Raw genomic sequence first — 22506 nt, 5'->3', positions numbered from 1 at the left:
CCTTTAGGTGTGCTGTTAGATTTTGTATTTGGGATTTTTCTTGTTTCTTGAGATAGGCCTGGATTCCAATGTATTTTCCTCTCAGGACTGCCTTCGCTGCGTCCCAAAGCATTTGGATTGTTGTATTTTCATTTTCGTTTGTTTCCATATATTTTTTAATTTCTTCTCTAATTGCCTGATTGACCCACTCATTCGTTAGTAGGGTGTTCTTTAACCTCCATGCTTTTGGAGGTTTTCCAGACTTTTTCCTGTGGTTGATTTCAAGCTTTATAGCATTGTGGTCTGAAAGTATGCATGGTATAATTTCAATTCTTGTAAACTTATGAAGGGCTGTTTTGTGACCCAGTATATGATCTATCTTGGAGAATGTTCCATGTGCACTCGAGAAGAAAGTATATTCTGTTGCTTTGGGATGCAGAGTTCTAAATATATCTGTCAAGTCCATCTGATCCAATGTATCATTCAGGGCCCTTGTTTCTTTATTGACTGTGTGTCTAGATGATCTATCCATTTCTGTAACTGGGGTGTTAAAGTCCCCTGCAATGACCACATTCTTATCAATAAGGTTGCTTATGTTTATGAGTAATTGTTTTATATATTTGGGGGCTCCGGTATTCAGCGCAAAGACATTTATAATTGTTAGCTCTTCCTGATGGATAGACCCTGTAATTATTATATAATGCCCTTCTTCATCTCTTGTTACAGCCTTTAATTTAAAGTCTAGTTTGTCTGATATAAGTATGGCTACTCCAGCTTTCTTTTGGCTTCCAGTAGCATGATAAATAGTTCTCCATCCCCTCACTCTCAATCTAAAGGTGTCCTCAGATCTAAAATGAGTCTCTTGTAGACAGCAAATAGATGGGTCTTGTTTTTTTATCCATTCTGATACCCTATGTCTTTTGGTTGGCGCATTTAATCCATTTACATTCAGTGTTATTATAGAAAGATACGGGTTTAGAGTCATTGTGATGTCTGTATGTTTTATGCTTGTAGTGATGTCTCTGGTACTTTGTCTCACAGGATCCCCCTTAGGATCTCTTGTAGGGCTGGTTTCGTGGTGACAAATTCCTTCAGTTTTTGTTTGTTTGGGAAGACCTTTATCTCTCCTTCTATTCCAAATGACAGACTTGCTGGATAAAGGATTCTCGGCTGCATATTTTTTCTGTTTAGCACACTGAAGATATCATGCCAAGCCTTTCTGGCCTGCCAAGTTTCAAAAGAGAGATCAGTCACGAGTCTTATAGGTCTCCCTTTATATGTGAGGGCACGTTTATCCCTTGCTGCTTTCAGAATTTTCTCTTTATCCTTGTATTTTGCCAGTTTCACTATGATATGTCGTGCAGAAGATCGATTCAAGTTACGTCTGAAGGGAGTTCTCTGTGCCTCTTGGATTTCAATGCCTTTGTCCTTCCCCAGGTCAGGGAAGTTCTCAGCTATAATTTCTTCAAGTACCCCTTCAGCACCTCTCCCTCTCTCTTCCTCCTCTGGGATACCAATTATGCGTATATTATTTCTTTTTAGTGTATCACTTAGTTCTCTAATTTTCCCCTCATACTCCTGGATTTTTTTATCTCTCTTTCTCTCAGCTTCCTCTTTTTCCATAACTTTATCTTCTAGTTCACCTATTCTCTCCTCTGCCTCTTCAATCCGAGCTGTTGTTGTTTCCATTTTGTTTTGCATTTCGTTTAAAGACCTTTTCAGCTCCTCGTGACTGTTCCTTAGTCCCTTGATCTCTGTAGCAAGAGATTCTCTGCTGTCCTCTATACTGTTTTCAAGCCCAGCAATTAATTTTATGACTGTTATTCTAAATTCACTTTCTGTTATATTATTTAAATCCTTTTTGATTAGTTCATTAGCTGTTGTTATTTCCTGGAGATTCTTCTGAGGGGAATTCTTCCGTTTGGTCATTTTGGATAGTCCCTGGAGTGGTGGGGACCTGCAGGGCACTTCCCCTGTGCTGTGGTGTATAACTGGAGTTGGTGGGCGGGGCTGCAGTCTGACCTGATGTCTGCCCCCAGCCCACCGCAGGGGCCACAGTCAGACTGGCGTGTGCCTTCTCTTCCCCTCTCCTAGGGGCGGGATTCACTGTGGGGTGGCATGGCCCGTCTGGGCTACTTGCACACTGCCAGGCTTGTGGTGCTGGGGATCTGGCGTATTAGCTGGGGTGGGTAGGCAAGGTGCAGGGGGGCAGGGGGGACAGGCTTAGCTCGCTTCTCCTTAGGTGATCCACTTCAGGAGGGGCCCTGTGGCAGCGGAGGGAGTCAGATCCGCTGCTGGAGGTTTGGCTCCGCAGAAGCACAGAGTTGGGTGTTTGCGGGGAGCGAGCAAGTTCCCTGGCAGGAACTGGTTCCCTTTGGGATTTTGGCTGGGGGATGGGCGGGGGAGACGGCGCTGGTGAGCGCCTTTGTTCCCCACCAAACTGAGCTCTGTCGTCTGGGGGCTGAGCAGCTCTCCCTCCCTTTGTCCTCCAGCCTTCCCGCTTTCTGAGCAGAGCTGTTAGCGTATGACCTCACAGACGCTAAGTCGCGCTTGCTGTCAGAACACAGTCCGTCTGGCCCTTCCTCTTTTGCCAGCCAGACTCGGGGGCTCTGCTTGGCAAGCGAGCCGCCCCTCCTCCCCAGCTCCCTCCCACCGCCTCACCGCCCTTCCTACCCTCTTCCGTGGGCCTCTCGTCTGCGCTTGGCTCCGGAGACTCCGTTCTGCTAATCCTCCAGCGGTTTTCTGGGTTATTTAGGCAGGTGTAGGTGGAATCTAAGTGATCAGCAGGACGCGCGGTGAGCCCAGCGTCCTCCTATGCCGCCATCTTCCCTCTCTCTATCTGGATAGGATATTTGGATAGGATATATCCAGTCTATTAGTTCATACCATAATTTATAATAAATAGGCAAAATGTAAATAATCTCATGGAAAAACCTAACTGAAAGGTAAATCATCCTTTTAAAATTAATTTTTCTATCACATTACTGAGTTTTTTTTAAAGGCATGGCTAAATTTTTAATTTGAAACTCTAGTAATATTTGTGTTGTCTTAAAGGTATACAAAAAAATCTGAATAATAGTATTATTTAAATAGAAAGATCCAATAGTGTTTGAATTTAAAATAAATACAGGGGTGCCTGGGTGGCTTAGTTGGTTAAGCATCTGACTTTGGCTCAGGTCATGATCTCACAGTTCATGAGTTTGAGCCCCATGTTGGGTTCTGTGCTGACAGATTAGAGCCTGGAGCCTGCTTCGGATTCTGTGTTATCCTTCTGTTTCTGCCCCTACCCCGTTCATGCTGTCTCTGTCTCAAAAATAAACATTAAAAAAAAAAATTAAAATAAATACAAAATGTGATAATTCTTCTGCCTTCTCCACAATGAAAATAGGCACAGATTTGGAAAGCAGTGCAGTAGCAGATGGTGTCTGATATGATTTCTGGTAAATCTGGATCTTAGAACTCTTTACTCTGCCATTACTGAGTCCAGCTGTGCCTGTCTTACTGGCTTTTTCTGTGGTCAGTTGACTTTTCTTCCTAGCTTTGAATATAAGGAAAGTAATTCTAATATCTCAATTATGGTTGTTAAGAAGAAGTCATCTTAATCCATTGCTTTATCAGTAGATCATATTTAGATGTATGGAATTTCTCTGTGGCTGTTTTTCTTTTTTTTTTCTTTTTTTTTTTTTATTTATTTATTTATTTATTTTTTTATTTTTTAATATATGAAATTTACTGTCAAATTGGTTTCCATACAACACCCAGTGCTCATCCCAAAAGGTGCCCTCCTCAATACCCATCACCCACCCTCCCCTCCCTCCCACCCTGCCCTCCCTCCCACCCCCCATCAACCCTCAGTTTGTTCTCAGTTTTTAACAGTCTCTTATGCTTTGGCTCTCTCCCACTCTAACCTCTTTTTTTTTTTTTTTTTTTTTCTTTTTTCCTTCCCCTCCCCCATGGGTTTCTGTTATGTTTCTCAGGATCCACATAAGAGTGAAACCGTATGGTATCTGTCTTTCTCTGTATGGCTTATTTCACTTAGCATCACACTCTCCAGTTCCATCCATGTTGCTACAAAAGGCCATATTTCATTTTTTCTCATTGTCTGTGGCTGTTTTTCAAAAACTTTTCATTTTTGTTGTCTTTCTCTAACAATGTTAAGAGTTTTTTCAGGGCACTAAAAAAATAAGTTTTTTTATTTTTGTTTTTTTAATTTTCAGCAGTTTACCAGTTGGATGTATCATTGTAACAACAGCCTTTATACTCCCAAACCCACACTGCATTGTCCATCTAAGAGACTCATCCTGTGTTGAAATGTTCTTGGTAAAAGCACATGCTATTTGTGTTGGCCCACCAAAATCTGTAGAAAATTTTCAGCCATCAAGACTACTGGAATTATCATTAAAATAAAAATTAATCCCTGCCAATATTAGATCTACATACTTAAAATGGAAGAAGACCGTGGCATGGATTCTTTGTGTCCAGATGAAATTTCAGGAAGTGGCAAAGCATGGCCTGATTTCTGATGAATTTAGCTTGTACTGTGGTAATAACCTCCACAGCCTTAGATGTCAGATTAGCAGTACTGCTGAACAAGTTCTTTTATAGATTGGATATTTTATTTTATTTCAGTTTATTTATTTTGAAAGGGAGAGAGAGAAGGGGAGGGGTAGAGAGAGAGAAAGAGAGAGGATCCTAAGCAGGCTCCACACTGCCAGCACAGAGCCAGACATGGTGCTCGAACTCATGAACCATGAGATCATGACCTGAGCCCAAACCAAGAATCAGATGCTCAAATGACTGAACTATCCAGGGGCCCCTACAGATTGGAAATTTTATTAAAAAAAATTTTTTTTTACTGTTTATTTTTGAGAGAGAGAGTCACAGAGCGTGAGCGGGGAGAAGAGCATAGATAGAGAGGAAGACAGAATCCGAAGCAGGCCCCAAGCTCCAGCTATCAGCACAGAGCCTGACATGGGACTCAAACCCATGAACTGAGATCATGACCTGAGCTGAAGTCAGATGCTTAACCAACTAAGCCACCCAGACGCCCCTACAGATTGGAAAACTTAAATGCCTAGTTCCTTTTTCTATTTCCAGTTGTTTAGAGACTTAACCTGGCTGCTGTGTTTCACCATGAATCATTTAAAAAAATTTTTCTTAATTCAAAAGAAGAAATCCTTTCATTGGCGAGCATTTAAATTATTGGCTAGACTTCCTTTTCAAGATTATGCCAGTCCTAGGGGCGCCTGGGTGGCGCAGTCGGTTAAGCGTCCGACTTCAGCCAGGTCACGATCTCGCGCTCCGTGAGTTCGAGCCCCGCGTCAGGCTCTGGGCTGATGGCTCGGAGCCTGGAGCCTGTTTCCGATTCTGTGTCTCCCTCTCTCTCTGCCCCTCCCCCGTTCATGCTATGTCTCTCTCTGTCCCAAAAATAAAAAAAAAAAAAAAAAAAAAGATTATGCCAGTCCTAGAGATGTATTTTTCAGTACCTAAATAAAAAGTAATATACTAAATTTATATTGTTTCTGTAATTATGCCATCTCTACTTGCTCATGTTATAATTTGTTATTAACTTCTTTTTAATAATAGACGAATCCTTAGTACTGTGGAAAAGAGCAGACAGAAATACAAACCAGCTTCTCTCACAGTGGAGTTTGTCCCTTTCTTTTATCGTAAGTATTAGTCCTAATTTCTCTTTGATTTTGATGTTACTCTGATCATTATTTATGCTTAAATTCTTTTTCTGATTGTGCTTGATTCAGCTCTGTGTATTTGTAAGATAAAGATTGTAAGGACCTATCACTGGAGTACTTGATTCGTATTTTGCTGTGATTAGTGTTCTTCCTCTTACTTAATTTACTGTTCTGAAAGTGTTTTTATTTAGAGAAGAGCTTAATATTTTAATCACTGTAGTATAGAACTTCAGAATTTTTACAGAAATAGAGGGGCGTGGACGCCCAGCCAGTGCATGACCACTGCCCAGGAGCCTGAAACCAGGGCCTCCTGCCCAGGTGATAAATACCTGGCTGGGCTGTGAGCTGGTGTTGGCCTTGGGGATGAGGCCTTCCTTTTGCAATTGGGGCTTTTCAGAGCTTGAGTGCAGGCTGGGCCCAGGCTGCGTTTCGGGGAGGGGACCAACAGGTTTGCTCACCCCACAGGTGGGTGGAGTAAGGGCAAAGAGAGCTTTGCATTTTCCTTCTCTTCCACCTCTGATACAGAATTGGATGCTGTGGTTGGATTTTATTATCATGGATGAAGAGTTCAGCTATTAAAGAAAAATTTTATGAACAAGCCCTCCCAGGAATTTGAAGACATGGGAGAGAATAAATTCACCTGCACACGTATTTGTTTTTTGGTTTTTTTTTAGTGTTTATTTATTTTTGAGAGAGAGAGAGAGCAAGTGCACGTGAGTATGAGCGGGGGAGTGGCAGAGAGATGGGAGACACAGAATCCAAAGCAGACTCCAGGCTCTGAGCTGTCAGCATAGAGCCTGATGCTGGGCTCAAACTCCCCAGCCATGAGATCATAACCTAAAGTTAAGTCGATGCCTGACCGACTGAGCCACCCAGGCGCCCCATCCTACCCACCTATTTGTAGTGAATACAGTTCTTTGGTAGAAAAGTCAGATTCATGGATTTAACATGGGGACTTACTTGCACAGCAACTTTACAGTACCATAAAGATGAAGTGGCTGGTGACATATTCAACATGCTGTTCATGTTTATGGGTTTTCTGGCTTTTAAAGAAACGTTTCTGGGCTATGGAGCAGAAGGAGAAGGCTGGGTACTGGGTTTAAGCAGTGGTTTAGTGGTGAGTTTGTTGTGCAAATCATCTTCTTTGCCAGCTTCCCAGAGCAATCTGAGACCCAAGGGCCCCCCTCTGGACAATGAAATCTTTCTAGATTGCCAGCTCACTAGACTAGAGGAGGCTAATGCTAGTATGATGTTTCCAAGATGAAAACATCTTGGAAAGACTGACTCTGTTCTGCAGCTGTTCATTAATGTTAAGTATTGGTGGGTCAGAAAGAAAATTATCTGACCCTCCTGGGACCTTTTTCTCCTGAAACACTCTCTTGTATTCGGTGATCCTGTTACTTTTTCTGGGGTAGACACCTCTCTCAGAGGCTTTTGAGTCAGGCTCCTGTAGAGCAATCCCAAGGCCAGCATTCTACCTGGGGACCCCTTCCCCAGCATACATGTAGGTGTGTCAGCATTTGAAAAACCGACCGTCACCAACTCTCTTTGGCCAACAGTTTTTGGATTTCCCACTAGGCATTTTGTACACTAAGCTTTTTATATTCATCAACGTTTCAATCCTGTAGCCTTAATGGGGTTTTTGACTAGGAGTATTTATCCAGGGTGTTACTCAAAGCCAGCTGCCCATCTTGAAATTTCTGAAGCTCCTACTATCACAATTAGTCTTGACTATAGGAATCAACTAAGAGAGGTGTCCTTTACCCAAAAGCTACATATGAAAATCAATTTCTTATCTTAATATTTGCTTCACAATCTTCTGCTAGTCCTGATATAGTCTCTCTGTTTCTTGAATTCTCTTTTAAGCATTTTTGAAAAAATGTTTTTAAGAAGATGTACATTCAGGCTTACCTAGTGGATGTAATCTTGGAACTGCCATGATTACCCACTTAAATTTCAAATTATAATATGCTGTGTGCTTTTTAGTTGTTAGTACTATGAAAGCCAAAATCCTTTCTGTCTTGGTGTTTCTATTTTATTTTATTTTATTTTATTTTATTTTATTTTATTTTATTATTATTATTATTATTTTTAATGTTTATTTATTTTTGAGGGAGAGGGACACAGAGTGTGAGTGGGGAAAGGGCAGAGAGAGAGGGAGACACAGAATCCAAAGCAGGCTCCAAGCTCTGAGCCGTCAGCACAGTGCCCGATGTGGGGCTTGAACCCATGAACCATGAGATCATGACCTGATCTGAAGTTGGATGCCCAACCGACTGAGCCACCCAGGTGCCCTGGTGTTTCTATTTTAGTGAACACCAATGAATGTGTACTTATGCTGAAAGTAGGCTAAAAGGTATCTTTTTCTTATAGCAAGTTAAGGTTTGCTAAAACCCTTTCTGTATAAATCAGTTCATTAGGTTTTCTGTTGAGGTAAGGAGTTCCTTCTTCCTATCAAAATCTACTAAGATGGTTTCCATGGGTGTAAGCAGTTCAGCATCAGTAGGATATAGAGAACAGCTTTATTGGTCATTTGTTTACTTTTATTCAGTACAGTGGGTGAACATTACTGACCAGAAAACATGATGTCACGTCTCTAGAAAGAAGAAAAAACATAGTAGTTGAATTCCCAATGTGTTGACTTTCTCTTTCTAGCTATATATGGTTACATTTATTTATTATTTGTTACTTTTTAAATGTGTTAAAAAGTAAAAATAAAATTCTGAACTGACTTTTCATTTGGCTGTTCTGGAAGTATGAGCTACAGGTTATGTGTTTTTTCTGTACTGATGTGGCACTTATTGAATACTTTTGTACCATGAGTTAAAAGAAACTTAAGAGAATTGGCTACTCTATGTGTGTCCTATGTGGACTTTAGTTTTCTTTCTTAAAAAATGATTGTGCCATAGTTTGGGGCGCCTGGGTGGCCCAGTCGGTTAAGCATCCGACTTCAGCTCAGGTCATGATCTCGTAGTTCGTGAGTTCAAGCCCCGCGTCAGGCTCTGTGCTGACAGCTCAGAGCCTGGATCCTGTTTCAGATTCTGTGTCTCCCTCTCTCTCTCTGATCCTCCCCCGTTCATGCTCTGTCTCTCTCTGTCTCAAAAATAAATAAATGTTAAAAAAAATAAAAAAAAAAATGATTGTGCCATAGTTCAAGAATATAGAAAGTACTGCAAAATATATAAAAGGAACACCTTGTGCTTCCCACTCATTTGTCAGATCTTAATATTTTGCCATATTTGTTTTGGTTCTCTATTCTTTTTTTCGTAAGAATTAAAACAAGGCAGAAATAGTCCTTTATTTGAATGCTTGGTGAAGATGATTGCAGTGCCCACTCTGTTTGACCACCAGTAGCTGATTTCTGGATTCTCTATTTTTTTGTTCACATACCTGCCCTTACTATATTATCACACTGTATTGATTATTGTAACTTTATGCCAAGTCTTCAAGTAATTCCTCAGCCTTGTTATTTTTCAGAATTTTCTTGGGTATTCTGAATCCCTTACATTTTTATATACATTTTAGAAGCCAATTTAATTTAAAAAAAATGGCTGATTTTTAATATTTTTACAAAAAGCCTTGCTGGGATATTGTTTGGAATTGTATTCAATCTATGGAAGCATTTTAGGAGAATTAACATCTTAAGAATACTGAGACTTCCAATTCATGAATCTGATAGATCTCATTATTTTTTTGTTACTTGTTTCTTCAATATTTTATAGTTTATAGCATGTAGATTGTGCATATGTTTTGATAATTTATCCCAAAGAAGTTATCACAAGTACTTATAAATATAAAGGTCTTTAAAATAAACCAGACTTTTTAAAAAGTGAGTTTTATTTTCATTGCCTGTCTTTGATAAAGACATGTCTGTCCCTTTCTACCAATGGTAGTATTCCTTGACTTTCCTTCATAATATTTCTTGCCTGCTTTGTCAGATGCTAATAAAACCACTCCATCATTCTTATGATTAAAGTTTACATGGTATATATCTTTTTATATCCTTTATATGTGTTTTCTGTGTGTCTCCTGTGGCTGAGTAGAAGTCTGTCATCTTGCAGCTCAGTGTCAAATCTGATAGTTATTCGACTTGAAACCTCTTGGTAGGTTTTTGCTGGTCTTGTGGGATTTCACTTTGACTCACAGTGAGCCCTGTATTTCTGGAGTACTTTCCCTGTATAGCTTCTTCCACTCCAGTACTACTTCACAAATTCTAGTTGCCTAGGCCTCCCCAAACTTTATGTATCTCCTAAGTCAGCAAATAGCTATATTCTTTTAGGGTTCCCCTTTTCTTGGTAGTTGTCAGAACATGTCTACAACAGGAAGCTGAGATAATCCTTGGGCTCACTTTGCGTCTATTGAGAGAAGGAAAATTTCTAGGATGTATAAATTTCTACTTATTTTGTCTAATTTTCTAGTTATTTGTAGTAGGAAGCCACATATAATGACAGTTATTCCAACATAGCAGGAACCATTTAACTTTTTAAATGTAAATTGCTATCAATACATTTACCTCAAAGCTGTTTCTTATTGGTAATGTTTGTTATGTATAAAATTGGAAATAATTCTGTTGTTACAGTCTTGTCTGTGTATGTAATGATACATACAAAAAGATATTCATTACTGGGTTATTTGAATATTAAAGAAGAAAATCATAAAAGTTTATCAGTAGAGAACTGCTTAAGTAAATTAAGGTATGCCATTGTAATGGTCATAAAAATGAATAAGGAAGATGTGTATGTTAAGATGTAATAATACCCAGTGTATATTATGTTAAAACAAAAAAAAAATATGATGCAGTAGGATATCTATAGCCTTTTTTTTTTTTTTAAGGTGTGGAGAGCAGGTAAATTGAGGCGTAGGTTTGAGGGAGACTTATATTTGCTTGTCAGTTCTTTTATACTATTTTAATTATTCTTCGTCATGTGCATGTATAACCTTTTAAAAACAATACACTACTTTATAAATTAAAAGGAAGATTGCTATTGGTACCAGAACTTTAGAATGTTTGCCCTGGAGTAAACCCAGAAAATCCTTTTGTCCAACTCTTCCAATTTTATTATTGAATAATTTTAGTCAATTATACTAATAAGATGCAGTAGTAGTAGTAAAAAAAAAATCTAATTTTCTGTCAGATTTCAGTTAGCTTCTAACTTTGTCACTTAGCTCTGTAACTTTAGGCAAGACATTCCATTTGCTTATTTATAAATGGGGGCAAAATACCCTCATATGGAGTATTAGAGAATTAAATGAGATAAATAAGTTATCTAAAATACTAGCTGATAGGTGGTTTCTTTTCCTTTACTATGAAAAAATGCATATCAACCTTGCCTTTTAACAAATTTTAGCCTTTTCATAGTTTTTAATATTTCAGTGTCAGACATTCCTAACAGATAAATCATACTGTGAAAGAGAAATCTTATTTGTTTATTTGTGTATTATATTCACAGAGTGTTTTCAGGAAAGCGAACATCTCAAGGAAAGTCTTAAGTGTTGCTTATTGCATCTCTTTGGAGCCATTGTAGCCGGTGGGCAGGTGAGGAAAGTGTTAAAAGTTAATATTTAAAACAGTAGTTAACAGTGCAAAAAGTTTTCCATGGATTATTTTAATGTATTCTTTTTCTTTTTATAATTTCATGAACCACACAAATATTTTTCTGAGTTTATGTCTTGTTTAAAACTACTCTTTTATTTGTTAAAACTTCTTCAAAAACCTAAGTAATAATTTTACTTAAAATATAACAATATATAATAACTTATAATAAACTAACAAAATTACTGCATAAATAACCATATTGAACAATTTTTTATTTTAAGTTCTTAGTTGTATTGACTTTCAGCTACTAGTTCTTTCTTTAGAGCATAGAGTCAGCCCTGTTAGTCTACATGGTGAAATCAACTCAAAATTAAATATACATGAATTAATTACTATTCTGTCAACTTAATTACTAAATGCATATATACAAGGTTTATATGCACTTTTTCAACAAACTCAGCTAGTTTTTTTATTACTCACAAGAAGGAAATTCTAGTAATACTTGTTTCTTTATGTTTGAAGGTGTCTGTGGTAGACTATGAGTATAACTACTAGTTGAAAACAGGATTATAGTTTAGAAAGAACATCCTACATGTTTTCTTTAGGCACACAGTTTAGATCAGAAGTTTCTAACACTTTTTGTAACACATATGCCCTCTATAAAGTCCCTTGTCAGAATGTGTCAAATGCATAAAATAAAACACATAGGATCACAAAGGAAACTAGTTACGCTGAAATCAGTTACTAAAATACTAAGATAAATTTCTAACATAGTAATATGTGCTTAGAACACACTAAAAGAGATACAGCATCAAGTCTAGTAACAAATGCAATTTCAAAAAAGAGACAAACCTGGTGTTTTGAGATATTACTGCAACTGTAATATATGAAAATTTATATGATTTCTGTTGATAACAGAGTTACAGCTGTTGTTAATAATACTACTTTTTTCCTAGTGGGCTACCTTGCCTTTCCCTCTTAACTCTAGTAGAGGTATCTGTTTTTTTGTGAGAGTGATGGTGGCTAGAATCTTATTTTTCAGTTTGTGTGCTTTGTCACCTTCCTTTGTTAGCTCATATCCTTCTTTTGTATCAGTATCTCCCTATTTCCATCATTTCTCCACTACTAAGAATAAGAATTAATGAGTATACATGAATAAAATTGGAAATGACATTGTTTTTGACTATTGGAGAAGCTGATCGGATCCCATTACCATTTTGAACACACAGAGACTTGTTCTTGTTAGTGCCCAGGGGTAATCAAGCCCTGAGAGACCTCTAGTGATTAAAATTAACATAGAAATCAAGTAGATACTAGAAGGCCAATTTATTATTTTATGTACTGAAAATATTCAAAATCCTTTTAATCAGGTTATAGCTATAGTTACAGCTGTTTTGAGGTCAGAAGGTTATTTATTGAATATAGGGATAGGTACCAGGATATTTAGACGAATGAAATATCTAAAGATATAAGAATGGCCTTGTCATAAACAGCAGAAAAACTGAAGTCCCATGACTGGTCTTCCTTCTCAAAGCATCATGCCTGGGCTTCCCATTGGCATATTTGTTCTATTTTGTGTTAAGAGGATGGGCTTTGGAGCCAGACTGACATAGGTTTGAATTCCATGTCCATCTCTCATTAGTTCTGTGACTTTGGATGAAAACTATTTACATGTGTTTTAGTTTCTTTATTTATAATATGGAAATAATAACACTATAAGGTAGTCATAAGGACCAAATGGTGCATAATATATGTAAGGCATTTGCTTGTAAAAACTAATTTGGTGGCTCTAGGATCTTCAGGGACTCAGGTTCGTTTGAATGTCAATTTGTTACTATTTCTTTTGCTACAAGATTAGCTTTTAGAGTTTTGGCTATCTGCATTGTGTCTGCATTTTGGGCACAAAAATGGGAGGGTGGTGAGGGAGACAAATGGCAACTATCTTTAAAGGAGATACTGAAAAGCTGATACTCATCTTTTTTTTTTAAATCTCATTTTCCAAACTCCATGAGATAACTACAACAAAGGAAAATATGTCTAGATAAAAAATTGGTAAAACTTGCTTCCTCAGCCTCCTTGGCAGCAGGGGAAGTTAGGAAATGTAATTTTTATTCCTGGTAGCCACATGTCCAGTAAAATATCAGGGGTTCTTTTGATAAGGAAGTGGAGGAAATGGATGTTGGATATTCTATAGGCAGTTTTTAAAAAAAAATTTTTTTTTTTAATGTTTATTTATTTTTGAGACAATGTGAGACACAGAGTGCAAGCAGGGGAGGAGCAGACAGAGGGAGACACAGAATCTGAAGCAAGTTCCAGGCTCTGAGCTGTCAGCCCAGAGGCCGACACGGGGCTTGAACTCATGAACCATGGGATCATGACCTGAGCCGAAGTCAGATGCTTAACTGACTGAGCCACTCAGGTGCCCCTATAGGCGGTTTCTTTCAAAGTAGCACTTGTTATTATTGATATTACTTATTTTGTTGGTAATTACCAGTTCTAATGGCTTAAGTGCTATTATTTTCAGATTATTTTTGCATAACTGTGTTTGATTCATTATCAGTTTAACAGATTTGGGCAAAATATATGGTTTTTTTCCAAGTTTAATGGGTCACCCTGAATAGCTACCAATAACTTAGAATTTCAGAAATGTTTGCAGAATCAAAGTCAAGCCAGTTGTCTTATTTACCTATATCATTTGGGATGGGTTTGCTATAACCAACAGAAAACCCTAGAGAAGCTTAACCAAATTGAGGTGTTTGTTTGTTTTTATTCTTGCATAACAAATCCAGATGTAAGTAGTTCTGGGCTGATATAGCAACTCCATGGTATCATCAAGGACTAAGTCCTTCTGCATTTCTATTTTCTCTTTAGCCTGCCACTTTAATTCTTGGGTTTGTTTCTTAATGATTTAAAAGTGGCTCCAAGCATCATGTCTGCATTCCAGGCAGGAAAAAGGTGAAAAGGCCAAGAGCCAAGGGTCCTTCTCTTTTTATTTGTAAAGTTATGTTTTCTTCATAGCCTTCTGGCATATGTTCTTGACCAGAACCATGTCACATGGTTACCACTAGCTGCAAGGGAGGGTGGTAAACAAGTTTTCTATGTCGGCAGATTGCTATCTGAATAAAACCAGAGATCTAGTAATCTAGTGAGGAAATGAAGACTTAATCTGCATAAAACACTAGCATTGCCCATCAAAGTATATGTTTAAATGTTTTTATATGTTGATTTATTAAAAGAAAAAGTCCACACATTTATTAAACTCTCTTTGTTTTTGCAAACATACAGAACTTCAGTTAGGTTTGGATTTTATTTTTATTATCTCTCATGTTTCAGAGGAATGCTTTGCAAGCAATTTCTCCAGCTACCATGGAAGTTCTTATGAGAGTTTTGGCAGACTGTGATTCCTGGGAGGATGGAGATCCTGAAGAAGTGGGTAGGAAGGTAGAACTTACTCTGAAGTGCCTTACAGAAGTGATACATATCCTTCTCACTAGCAGCTCTGACCAGCGTCAAGTGGAAACCAGCACTCTTTTGGAGAACTATTTTAAATTGCTAAATTCAGATCATTCAGCTTTACCTAATCAAAGGAGGTCGAGACAGTGGGAAAGCCGATTCATAGCTCTACAGATAAAAATGTTGAGTAAGTATTACATAAAGTTTATTACACTCCGTTTTCTCTGAATCTTTTTTTTAGACTTATTTGAAATTCAAGACCATTGTATAGGAAGTATCGATTGTTTAATTCAGCTATTGTGTGACTTTAGATTTTGACTTCAAAATAATTAATATGGAATTGATTTGTTAACAGCGTCTTTGCTTTAACAGTGACAAAATTGAGCCTTTATTAATTTTTTGAAAGCGTAATCCACTAAAAGCATCAATCTTAAGAAAGCTATTATTTTCAAATTCTAGGAAAAGTAAATTTTCAGGAGGTGCCATTTGCATTATCTGACCTATGGCAAAGAGTCACATATGATCAATTTTATATGTGCTTCTGTAAATCTCTGTAGAGGTCAGTTTAACATCTGTCCTTTCTCTAGAGGGCCTCTTGTTTTGTTTTGTTTTGTTTTGTTTCTTCAGAGCCTCTATGTATGTTTGTCTTGTTTCTCTTGCTGTCTCTTTGTGTTTTTTGGTTTGTCATTCTTTGCTTATATGTCCCTATCTCTGTAAACTCCATCAATATATGTGATTTCTTATTGTATTCCCCTGTTACATTGATAGATACAAGTATTATTAATTGAGTTTCTCTTTATAGAAGTAAAATATTTTCATTACAGCTATCCTGGGAAATTTGGATAAGTAAAAAGAAAAGCTTTTTATATCCTACCACCCAGGCATATCCAACATTAATGATTTATTGTGTAGCTCTAGAGACTTAACGTGCTTGTGTGAGGGCATGTGTGCTGTCTAATTTAAAAATATTGGACACCAGAATCTTGGTGAAACTTGATCTCTTACAACTGTTTCTGTAGGAAAATAAGATTCATTTTATCTAGTTTCTGTTATTTTATATGATATGTTACATTTTGTAATTGTAATAAATTATAAATTTATAAGGAAGTTTGAGTCTGTATTAATGGACTTCTTATTTGTTAAAAACTATCACATTACTTATGTTGATTATCCCTAGATTTCTGAATGAGGATATCTTTTCAGTAGGAAACAAGAACAAACCATCATTACAAATGGATTAATTCCCTAAGTCTCATTTTCTTAATGGCCACATGCTAATTTTTTACTGTGTGATGAGACTGTGTTGCAAAACATAACTAGATGTTGCTTATTTGTTAGTAGCAAGCTATACTTGAGCATTATAATCGAATAACAGCTATTTAAGTCTCTGGGAAATATATATCACTCTTAGGTATAAAAACAAATATTGTCAATAATAAATTATAAATGTCTACTTTTCTTAACAAGTAATAAGTACAGTTTTGTTTTGTACTCTCCATCCCTGTTTTTTCCTAACTAATTTTACATCCCTTTGTCGACAGAAAAGCCTAAATTAAAAATACGGCCAAAGTATGGGGCACATGGGTGGCTCGGTTGGTTGGTTGTCTGACTTCGGCTCAGGTCATGATCTCACAGATAATGAGTTTGAGCCCCATTTCGGGCTCCGTGCTGATAGCTCAGAGCCTGGAGCCTGCTTCAAATTCTGTGTCTCCCTCTCTCTCTGCCACTTCTCTGCTCATGTTCTGTCTTTCTCTCAAAAATAAATAAACATTAAAAAAATAAAAAAAAATATGGCCAAAGTAAATGTTTCTGTGATTCCAAATTTCCTACTTTATAAATGGACTATTTTGTTTTTATTTTCCCAGATACCATCACAGCCATGTTAGACTGCACTGATAGGCCTGTTCTTCAGGCCATTTTTCTTAACAGTAATTGCTTTGAACACCTCATACGACTGCTACAGAATTGCAAGGTATTTTTCTGTTATTGTGTTTGGTTTTAAAAAGCTATCATTTTGTTTATGCTTTGATTCAAATTTGAACATATTACTAATTTTTCTTTTTTATTGTGATAAAAAGCACATAAAATTTACCATTTTAACGGGTGTAGTTCAGTGGTATTAAATGCATTCACATTGTTGTACAGCTGTCACCACCATCCATTCTTCATAAGTCTACATCTTATAGAACTGACTCTATATCCATTAAATAATTCCACATTCTCCCTCTCCTAGCCCCTGACAACCACCTTCCTGTCTCTAAGTACCTCATGTAAGTGGTGTCATACAGTATTTGTCTTTTTGTGACTGGTTTATTTCACTTAGCATAATATCCTCAAGATTCATCCATGTTGTAGCATATTGCAGAATATTCTTCCTTTTTTATTTAGGCTTAATAATATTCCATAGGATATACATACCACAGTGCTGCTATGGAACATGAATATACACATATCTCTTTGAGACTCTGTTTTCAGTTCTTTTGGATATATTCCAGAAGTGAGATTGCTGGATCATATAGTAATTAAATTTTTAAAAAGTTTTTGAGAAACCACCTTACTGTTTTCCAGAGTGGCTCTGCCATTTTACAGTCTTGCCAACAGTGCACAAGGGTTCTGATTTCTTCACATTTTCCTTCACAGTTATTTTCTTCTTTTTGATAGTAGCTGTTCTAATTGCTGTGAAATGGTATCTCATTGTGATTTCGATTTGTCTTTCTTTAATAACTAGTGATACTGAGCATTTCCTCATGTGCTGATTGGCTATTTATAAATATTCTTTGGAGAAATGTATATTTAAGTTATTTGTGTGTTTTTTAATTGGGTTTGGTTTTTATCGTTGACTTTTAGTCTTTTGTTGTGCATTGTTAAAATTTGGTGTGAGCATTTGATGCATATAATTTTGTGCTTTTGTTTCATGTAAGATGATTTTGTTTGCGTTTTCCTGTGTTATGATTTTAATATCTACATAATATTATATTAAGTGGATGTATCATAATTTACATAACTATTCCCTATTGGCTGATACTCAATTTACTTCTAATTTTTTTGCCATTACATAACTCTTTCAAGTTTCATAGAACAGAATTCTATTCCTAGCAGAATTACTAGGTCAAGGGGCATAAAATTTTGTGCTTTTTTAAAATTAGGGAAGTGGGGTGCCTGGGTGGCTCAGTCAGGTAAGCCTCTGACTCTTGATTTCAGCTCAGGTCAAACGTTAAAAAAAAAAAAAAAATGAAATTAGAGAACATTGCATAAAACAACTTGTAAATAATTGGGAAATATAGAAAAGCAGAATAATAGAAATAGTGTTAATGTTCTTGATATATCCTGCCAATTTTCTTATTATTTTTCTTATTTTTTACTAATTTACACTTTTGGCAGATTTGTGAGTATGTAATAACTAATGTCTCTTACTATATCATATTTTCATAAATTTCAAGATTGTATCAGATATTTTTTAGAGAGCTTCTTGAAAAGCCTTTGAAAATAAAACTACGGGGTGCCTGGGTGACTCAGTTAAGCCTCTGATTCTTCATTTTGGCTCAGGTCATGATCTTATGGTTGTGGGATTGATCCTTGCGTTATGCTCTGAACAGAGTGTGGAGCCAGCTTGGGATTCTGCTCTCTCTCTCTTTCTCTAAACCTCCCTTGCTTATGCTTACTTGCTCTCCCCCTCAAAAATAAATAAACTTAAAAAATGCCTGCAAAATATAATTATATTTAAAAAAAAGAAAGAGAAACTACTTCAGATAATTCTTTCTGTTTGAGGTATTCCTTTCATGGACTCTTTGCTAAAAATTACTAGGGTTTCATTGTGATTTTTGAGAATATTCCAGTATAAGGATTCTAATATCAGCTCCTTGAATTTTTCCACACTGTTAAGAGAGATATCCCTGAAAGCATTTATGTCACTATATTTTTTAGCTTATAGTGAAATAGTAAAGAAATAGCATAAAATAATAAAGAATGTATTGATGAAGTCAATAATGATGAATATTTATGAAATCAATGAAAGTACTAATCTGTCACTAGGGAGTGAAGATGCCTCCCCTACCTTTTAAAAATTATTCTTGGGAATGTATTCCTAGGAAGATGAAAAGAGTATAAAATAACTGTTTATAAAACCTTTTGTTTGTTGTAAAAAAAAAAAAAAAGTAGTGTGGCTTTATCAGTTATAAAGGCAACTTCAGTGATAAAGACAAAATGTCACATGTGTAGACAATCTGCCAGTCACACATTATAAAAGAGTAAATCACTAGGATAAAATTCAGTTCCTACTAAAATTGATTAGTGTTTTTCTTCAATATATGAAAGTCAGATATAATAAAAATCTCTATCTTATCATGGTCAACAGTATCTTTTTTTAAAAGTGCACAGCTTTTTGGCATAGCTGTAATGATGTTGAGCTAATATAAAAGCTCTTTCTACTGTAGTATAGACCAGAATTTCTTGTAATTTAGATCTTGAAACTTGCTGATAGTCATAATGTTTTAAAATTTAATTATTTGATACCACCTATCACACTTTGTTTTGAGATAGGCATGCTAGAGAAGAAACCCATTTCAGAGGGGAAAGCCAGGCTTTGGGACCCCATCCCTCTCTGCTGCAGGTGGTCTTCTTCTAGGCAGGAATTCTAGTCAGAATCACTAAAAGCTCATCACCAAACATTACAGTGATTAAGTCCTAAAAGCGTGGGGGAACCTTTGAAATAAACTGCCCAATTCTTTTATTACACAAATGAAGAAATATGTCATAAGAGATTAAATGATTAACACAAAGTTAGTACTAGTACACAATGGAGGTAGATTTCTTACCCAGGTATTCTGACCCTAAGTTCACTGGTTGTATGTAGTTTTGTTGTACTGGTACTTAAGGTCAGTAGAAAAATGTTTTCTTTGTGTTAAATATAGAGGAAGTACAGGTTTTATTGATTAAACACATTTGATAGAGATAGGTTAATACGATTCTTAAATATATAAAAATATTTGGTGTCTTGTGAAAACTTAAGTTCTGAAATATATTACAGGATGCTATAGATGTCTATGATTGATTTTTTATTAAAGTATTTTGCTGTAAGGAATGAATAATTTTTTCTGTTTTATATAATAATACAGAATCAAGACAATTATTGTTTGAATATTCAGACCTAGAGGAAACATTGTCAACTAAAGCTTAAAGTGTCACAAACATTTTATGAATCACATGGAGAACTTTAGGCTGATTGCTGTAGTTTCTGTGCTTTTCTTTTTCTGTGAGATTCACCAGCCAGTTTATGCATTTATTTCCTGAACTATTTGTGTAAAGACTTCCGGTTTGTCAAAATGAGTTTCATCATACTGTAAATTACTTAGAATATAATTCAGTAGAATCATACATTTAACTTTTCTGAAAGCTATGATGAACTTTAAACATTTAAGAGTTGTTTTGTTTCACTATATTACATTTTGGAAGGGGGACATGCTTTGGATTAATGTAAAAATTATTTTTAAAAGCTGTCCAATTCAGTGTTTGAATTGAGAAGAAAATAACAACAAATTTCTAGTAATAAAGAGGAGGGTTCAAAACCATTACATATACTTTAGCACTCTGCTTGAAGTTTTAATCAGTTTTTTAAAAATATAGATGTTGCAGTATATTATAAATGTGTAAAGGTCTATTTGAGGACTAAGTCATAAGATTCTGGAAAGCTGTTGATATTTTGGTCTTGTTTGCATCCCTTAATTTGTTCTCTTCACATTCTTCCTTTCCTTCTCCCCTTCTGCCCCTGAAAATCAACTAGAACAAAAATTTAGCATCAAGGCAGTAGTAAAAATGAGAATTTATAAAAGGAGCAACTGAGGGATGATTTGTGGAAAAGAGTGTTGGAGATGGATATAAAATGGTATAATTCAAAGCTGGATTTTGGGAGTTGGCACCTGCCTGGATTCATACACACTGACTATTTGAACAAATTTCTTTTCATTTTTTAGAACAGATTTTTATTTAGATTCTTAAGCAATAATCAATTATAGATTTTGGAGGAAAAGATACATAAAAAATATATTTTCTCAATCTTTTTGTAAAACATGTATGTATATATAAATATTTAAATTTTAAAATTGTGGCAAAATACACATAATAATATTTTTATATATATTTTTTAATGTGGATATATTTTCCTTTACAAATTTGGAATACCAGTGAATATTTTTGTATCCTGCTTTTAAATGTATTATATCCTGACTCTTCTCATATACCATCATATATTTTTCAAAACAGTATTTTTTTAAATGTTTTTATTTATTTTTGAGAGAGAGAGAGACAGAGACAGAGAGCAGAAACAGGGGAGGGGCAGAGGGAAAGGGAGAAACAGATTCTGAAGCAAGCTCCAGGCTCTGAGCTGTCAGCACAGAGCCTAATGCAGGGCTCGAACCCATGAACTGGGAAATCATGATCTGAGCTGAAGTTGGACGCTTAACTGACTGAGCCACCCAGGCACCCCAAAACAGTATTTTTAATGACTACAAATATTTCAACCCAAGGTTCTCAAAGTATGGGGTCCCCAGAATCATTTTAGGGAATCTGCAAAGTCTGATCTTAACATTTCAGTTTGAGGCTAGATTGTTTTTTCATAAACTTGAATCAAACAATATTATCATAACAGTCTGAATGTAAAAGTAAATATTAGAATTCATTCATCTTCTATCAAGTCAGACATTTAAAGAAATTATAAAATGTAAAAGCAGTGCCAATCTCAATGAAGTATATTTGGAAAATAGAGTGGGTTTTTTTCCCCATAAATGTGTTACTTATGTCAGCCTGTAATAGGTTTATTTTTTTGAATGAATAAGCAAATATTTTTTAAATGTCTTTATTTTAATGTCTTATATGGTGAATATTGATAGATATAACCCACATAAAGAGAATTTCTTTGGGGTTCTCAGTAATTTTTAAGACTGTTAAGTGGTCCTGAGGCCAGAAAGTTTCAGGACTTCCCTTTCAGTCTATGGATGAGCCATAATTTATTTAAGTATTCTGCTATTTAAGGATATTTGGGCAGTTTCTTACTTTTTGCTGTTGTAAATAAAGCTGAAGTGAGGATCTCGATTCTAAAATCTTTTCTGACCATTTTTTAGGTAAATGTCTAGAAATACAATTATAGACTTAAAGAGTAATTTTAGGATTCTTGATATAGATTGCTTTCTGGGAAGACTTTACTCATTTTTGCTTTCATCAGTTTTTAGCATTCCTGTGTTCCTGTACCAGATAATATGGAATACTATTGTTTAAAAAATTTTTGTTATTAATAACAGCTTTCATTTACTAAACCTTGTTATGTGTCAGACATTGTATTAATAACCTAGCATGGATTATTTTATTTAATCTGCACAACTATTTCATGAGATACTCTTTTCCCTTTTGAGAAAATAAGCTCAGAGAAGTTAAGTAGTTTTCCTTAAAACCAGACAGCTAATAAGTAGCAGAACCAAGATTCAAATCCAGGTTTTTGATTCCAAAGCCTGTGTTGTGTACACTAATCTATTTTTAGGTTAAACTTTATATATGCTCTGCATATCATATCATGCCTTATCTTTATCTGTTTTATTTTATATTGCCTTATTTCAGTATATTATTGGACTTTTCTATTTTCTGAAATGATAGAACTTCCTAAGAAGAACTTCCTTCCTTGGATGCTCTTGATAAATTCTTTTATAAGTCTTTCTTTCTTTCCCTTTTCACTTTCATTTGAATTAACTTTTTATCCAAAATGTGACTGAGATCTTTTGGAATGCTAGTTTTCCATACTTAAACAAAAATACTTGATTCCCTTAGCAATCCTCATGTTTATCAGAGAAAATCCTTAATCCC

The 22506-nt window shown here is 35.8% G+C and overlaps 1 protein-coding gene across 4 annotated transcripts in view; it reads left to right on the top strand.

The window, feature by feature from the left end:
* Window positions 1–22506, top strand: part of NBEAL1 (neurobeachin like 1) — a 180270-nt gene that overhangs the window by 38046 nt on the left and 119718 nt on the right. For 3 of the 4 annotated variants that reach the window (XM_078450986.2, XM_078450984.2, XM_078450985.2), the window contains exons 6-9: window positions 5566–5648; window positions 11120–11205; window positions 14539–14845; window positions 16524–16630. In XM_078450986.2, coding sequence (XP_078307112.1) covers window positions 5566–5648; window positions 11120–11205; window positions 14539–14845; window positions 16524–16630 — 583 coding nt within the window. The remainder of the gene's footprint in view (window positions 1–5565; window positions 5649–11119; window positions 11206–14538; window positions 14846–16523; window positions 16631–22506) is intronic. The other variant, XM_078450987.2, reaches the window with a different exon arrangement.

The sequence above is a fragment of the Panthera onca genome, chromosome C1, assembly GCF_046562875.1.
Source record: "Panthera onca isolate mPanOnc1 chromosome C1, mPanOnc1 haplotype 2, whole genome shotgun sequence".
Classification (NCBI taxonomy): domain Eukaryota; kingdom Metazoa; phylum Chordata; class Mammalia; order Carnivora; family Felidae; genus Panthera; species Panthera onca.
This window is presented reverse-complemented; position numbering and strand designations above follow the sequence as displayed.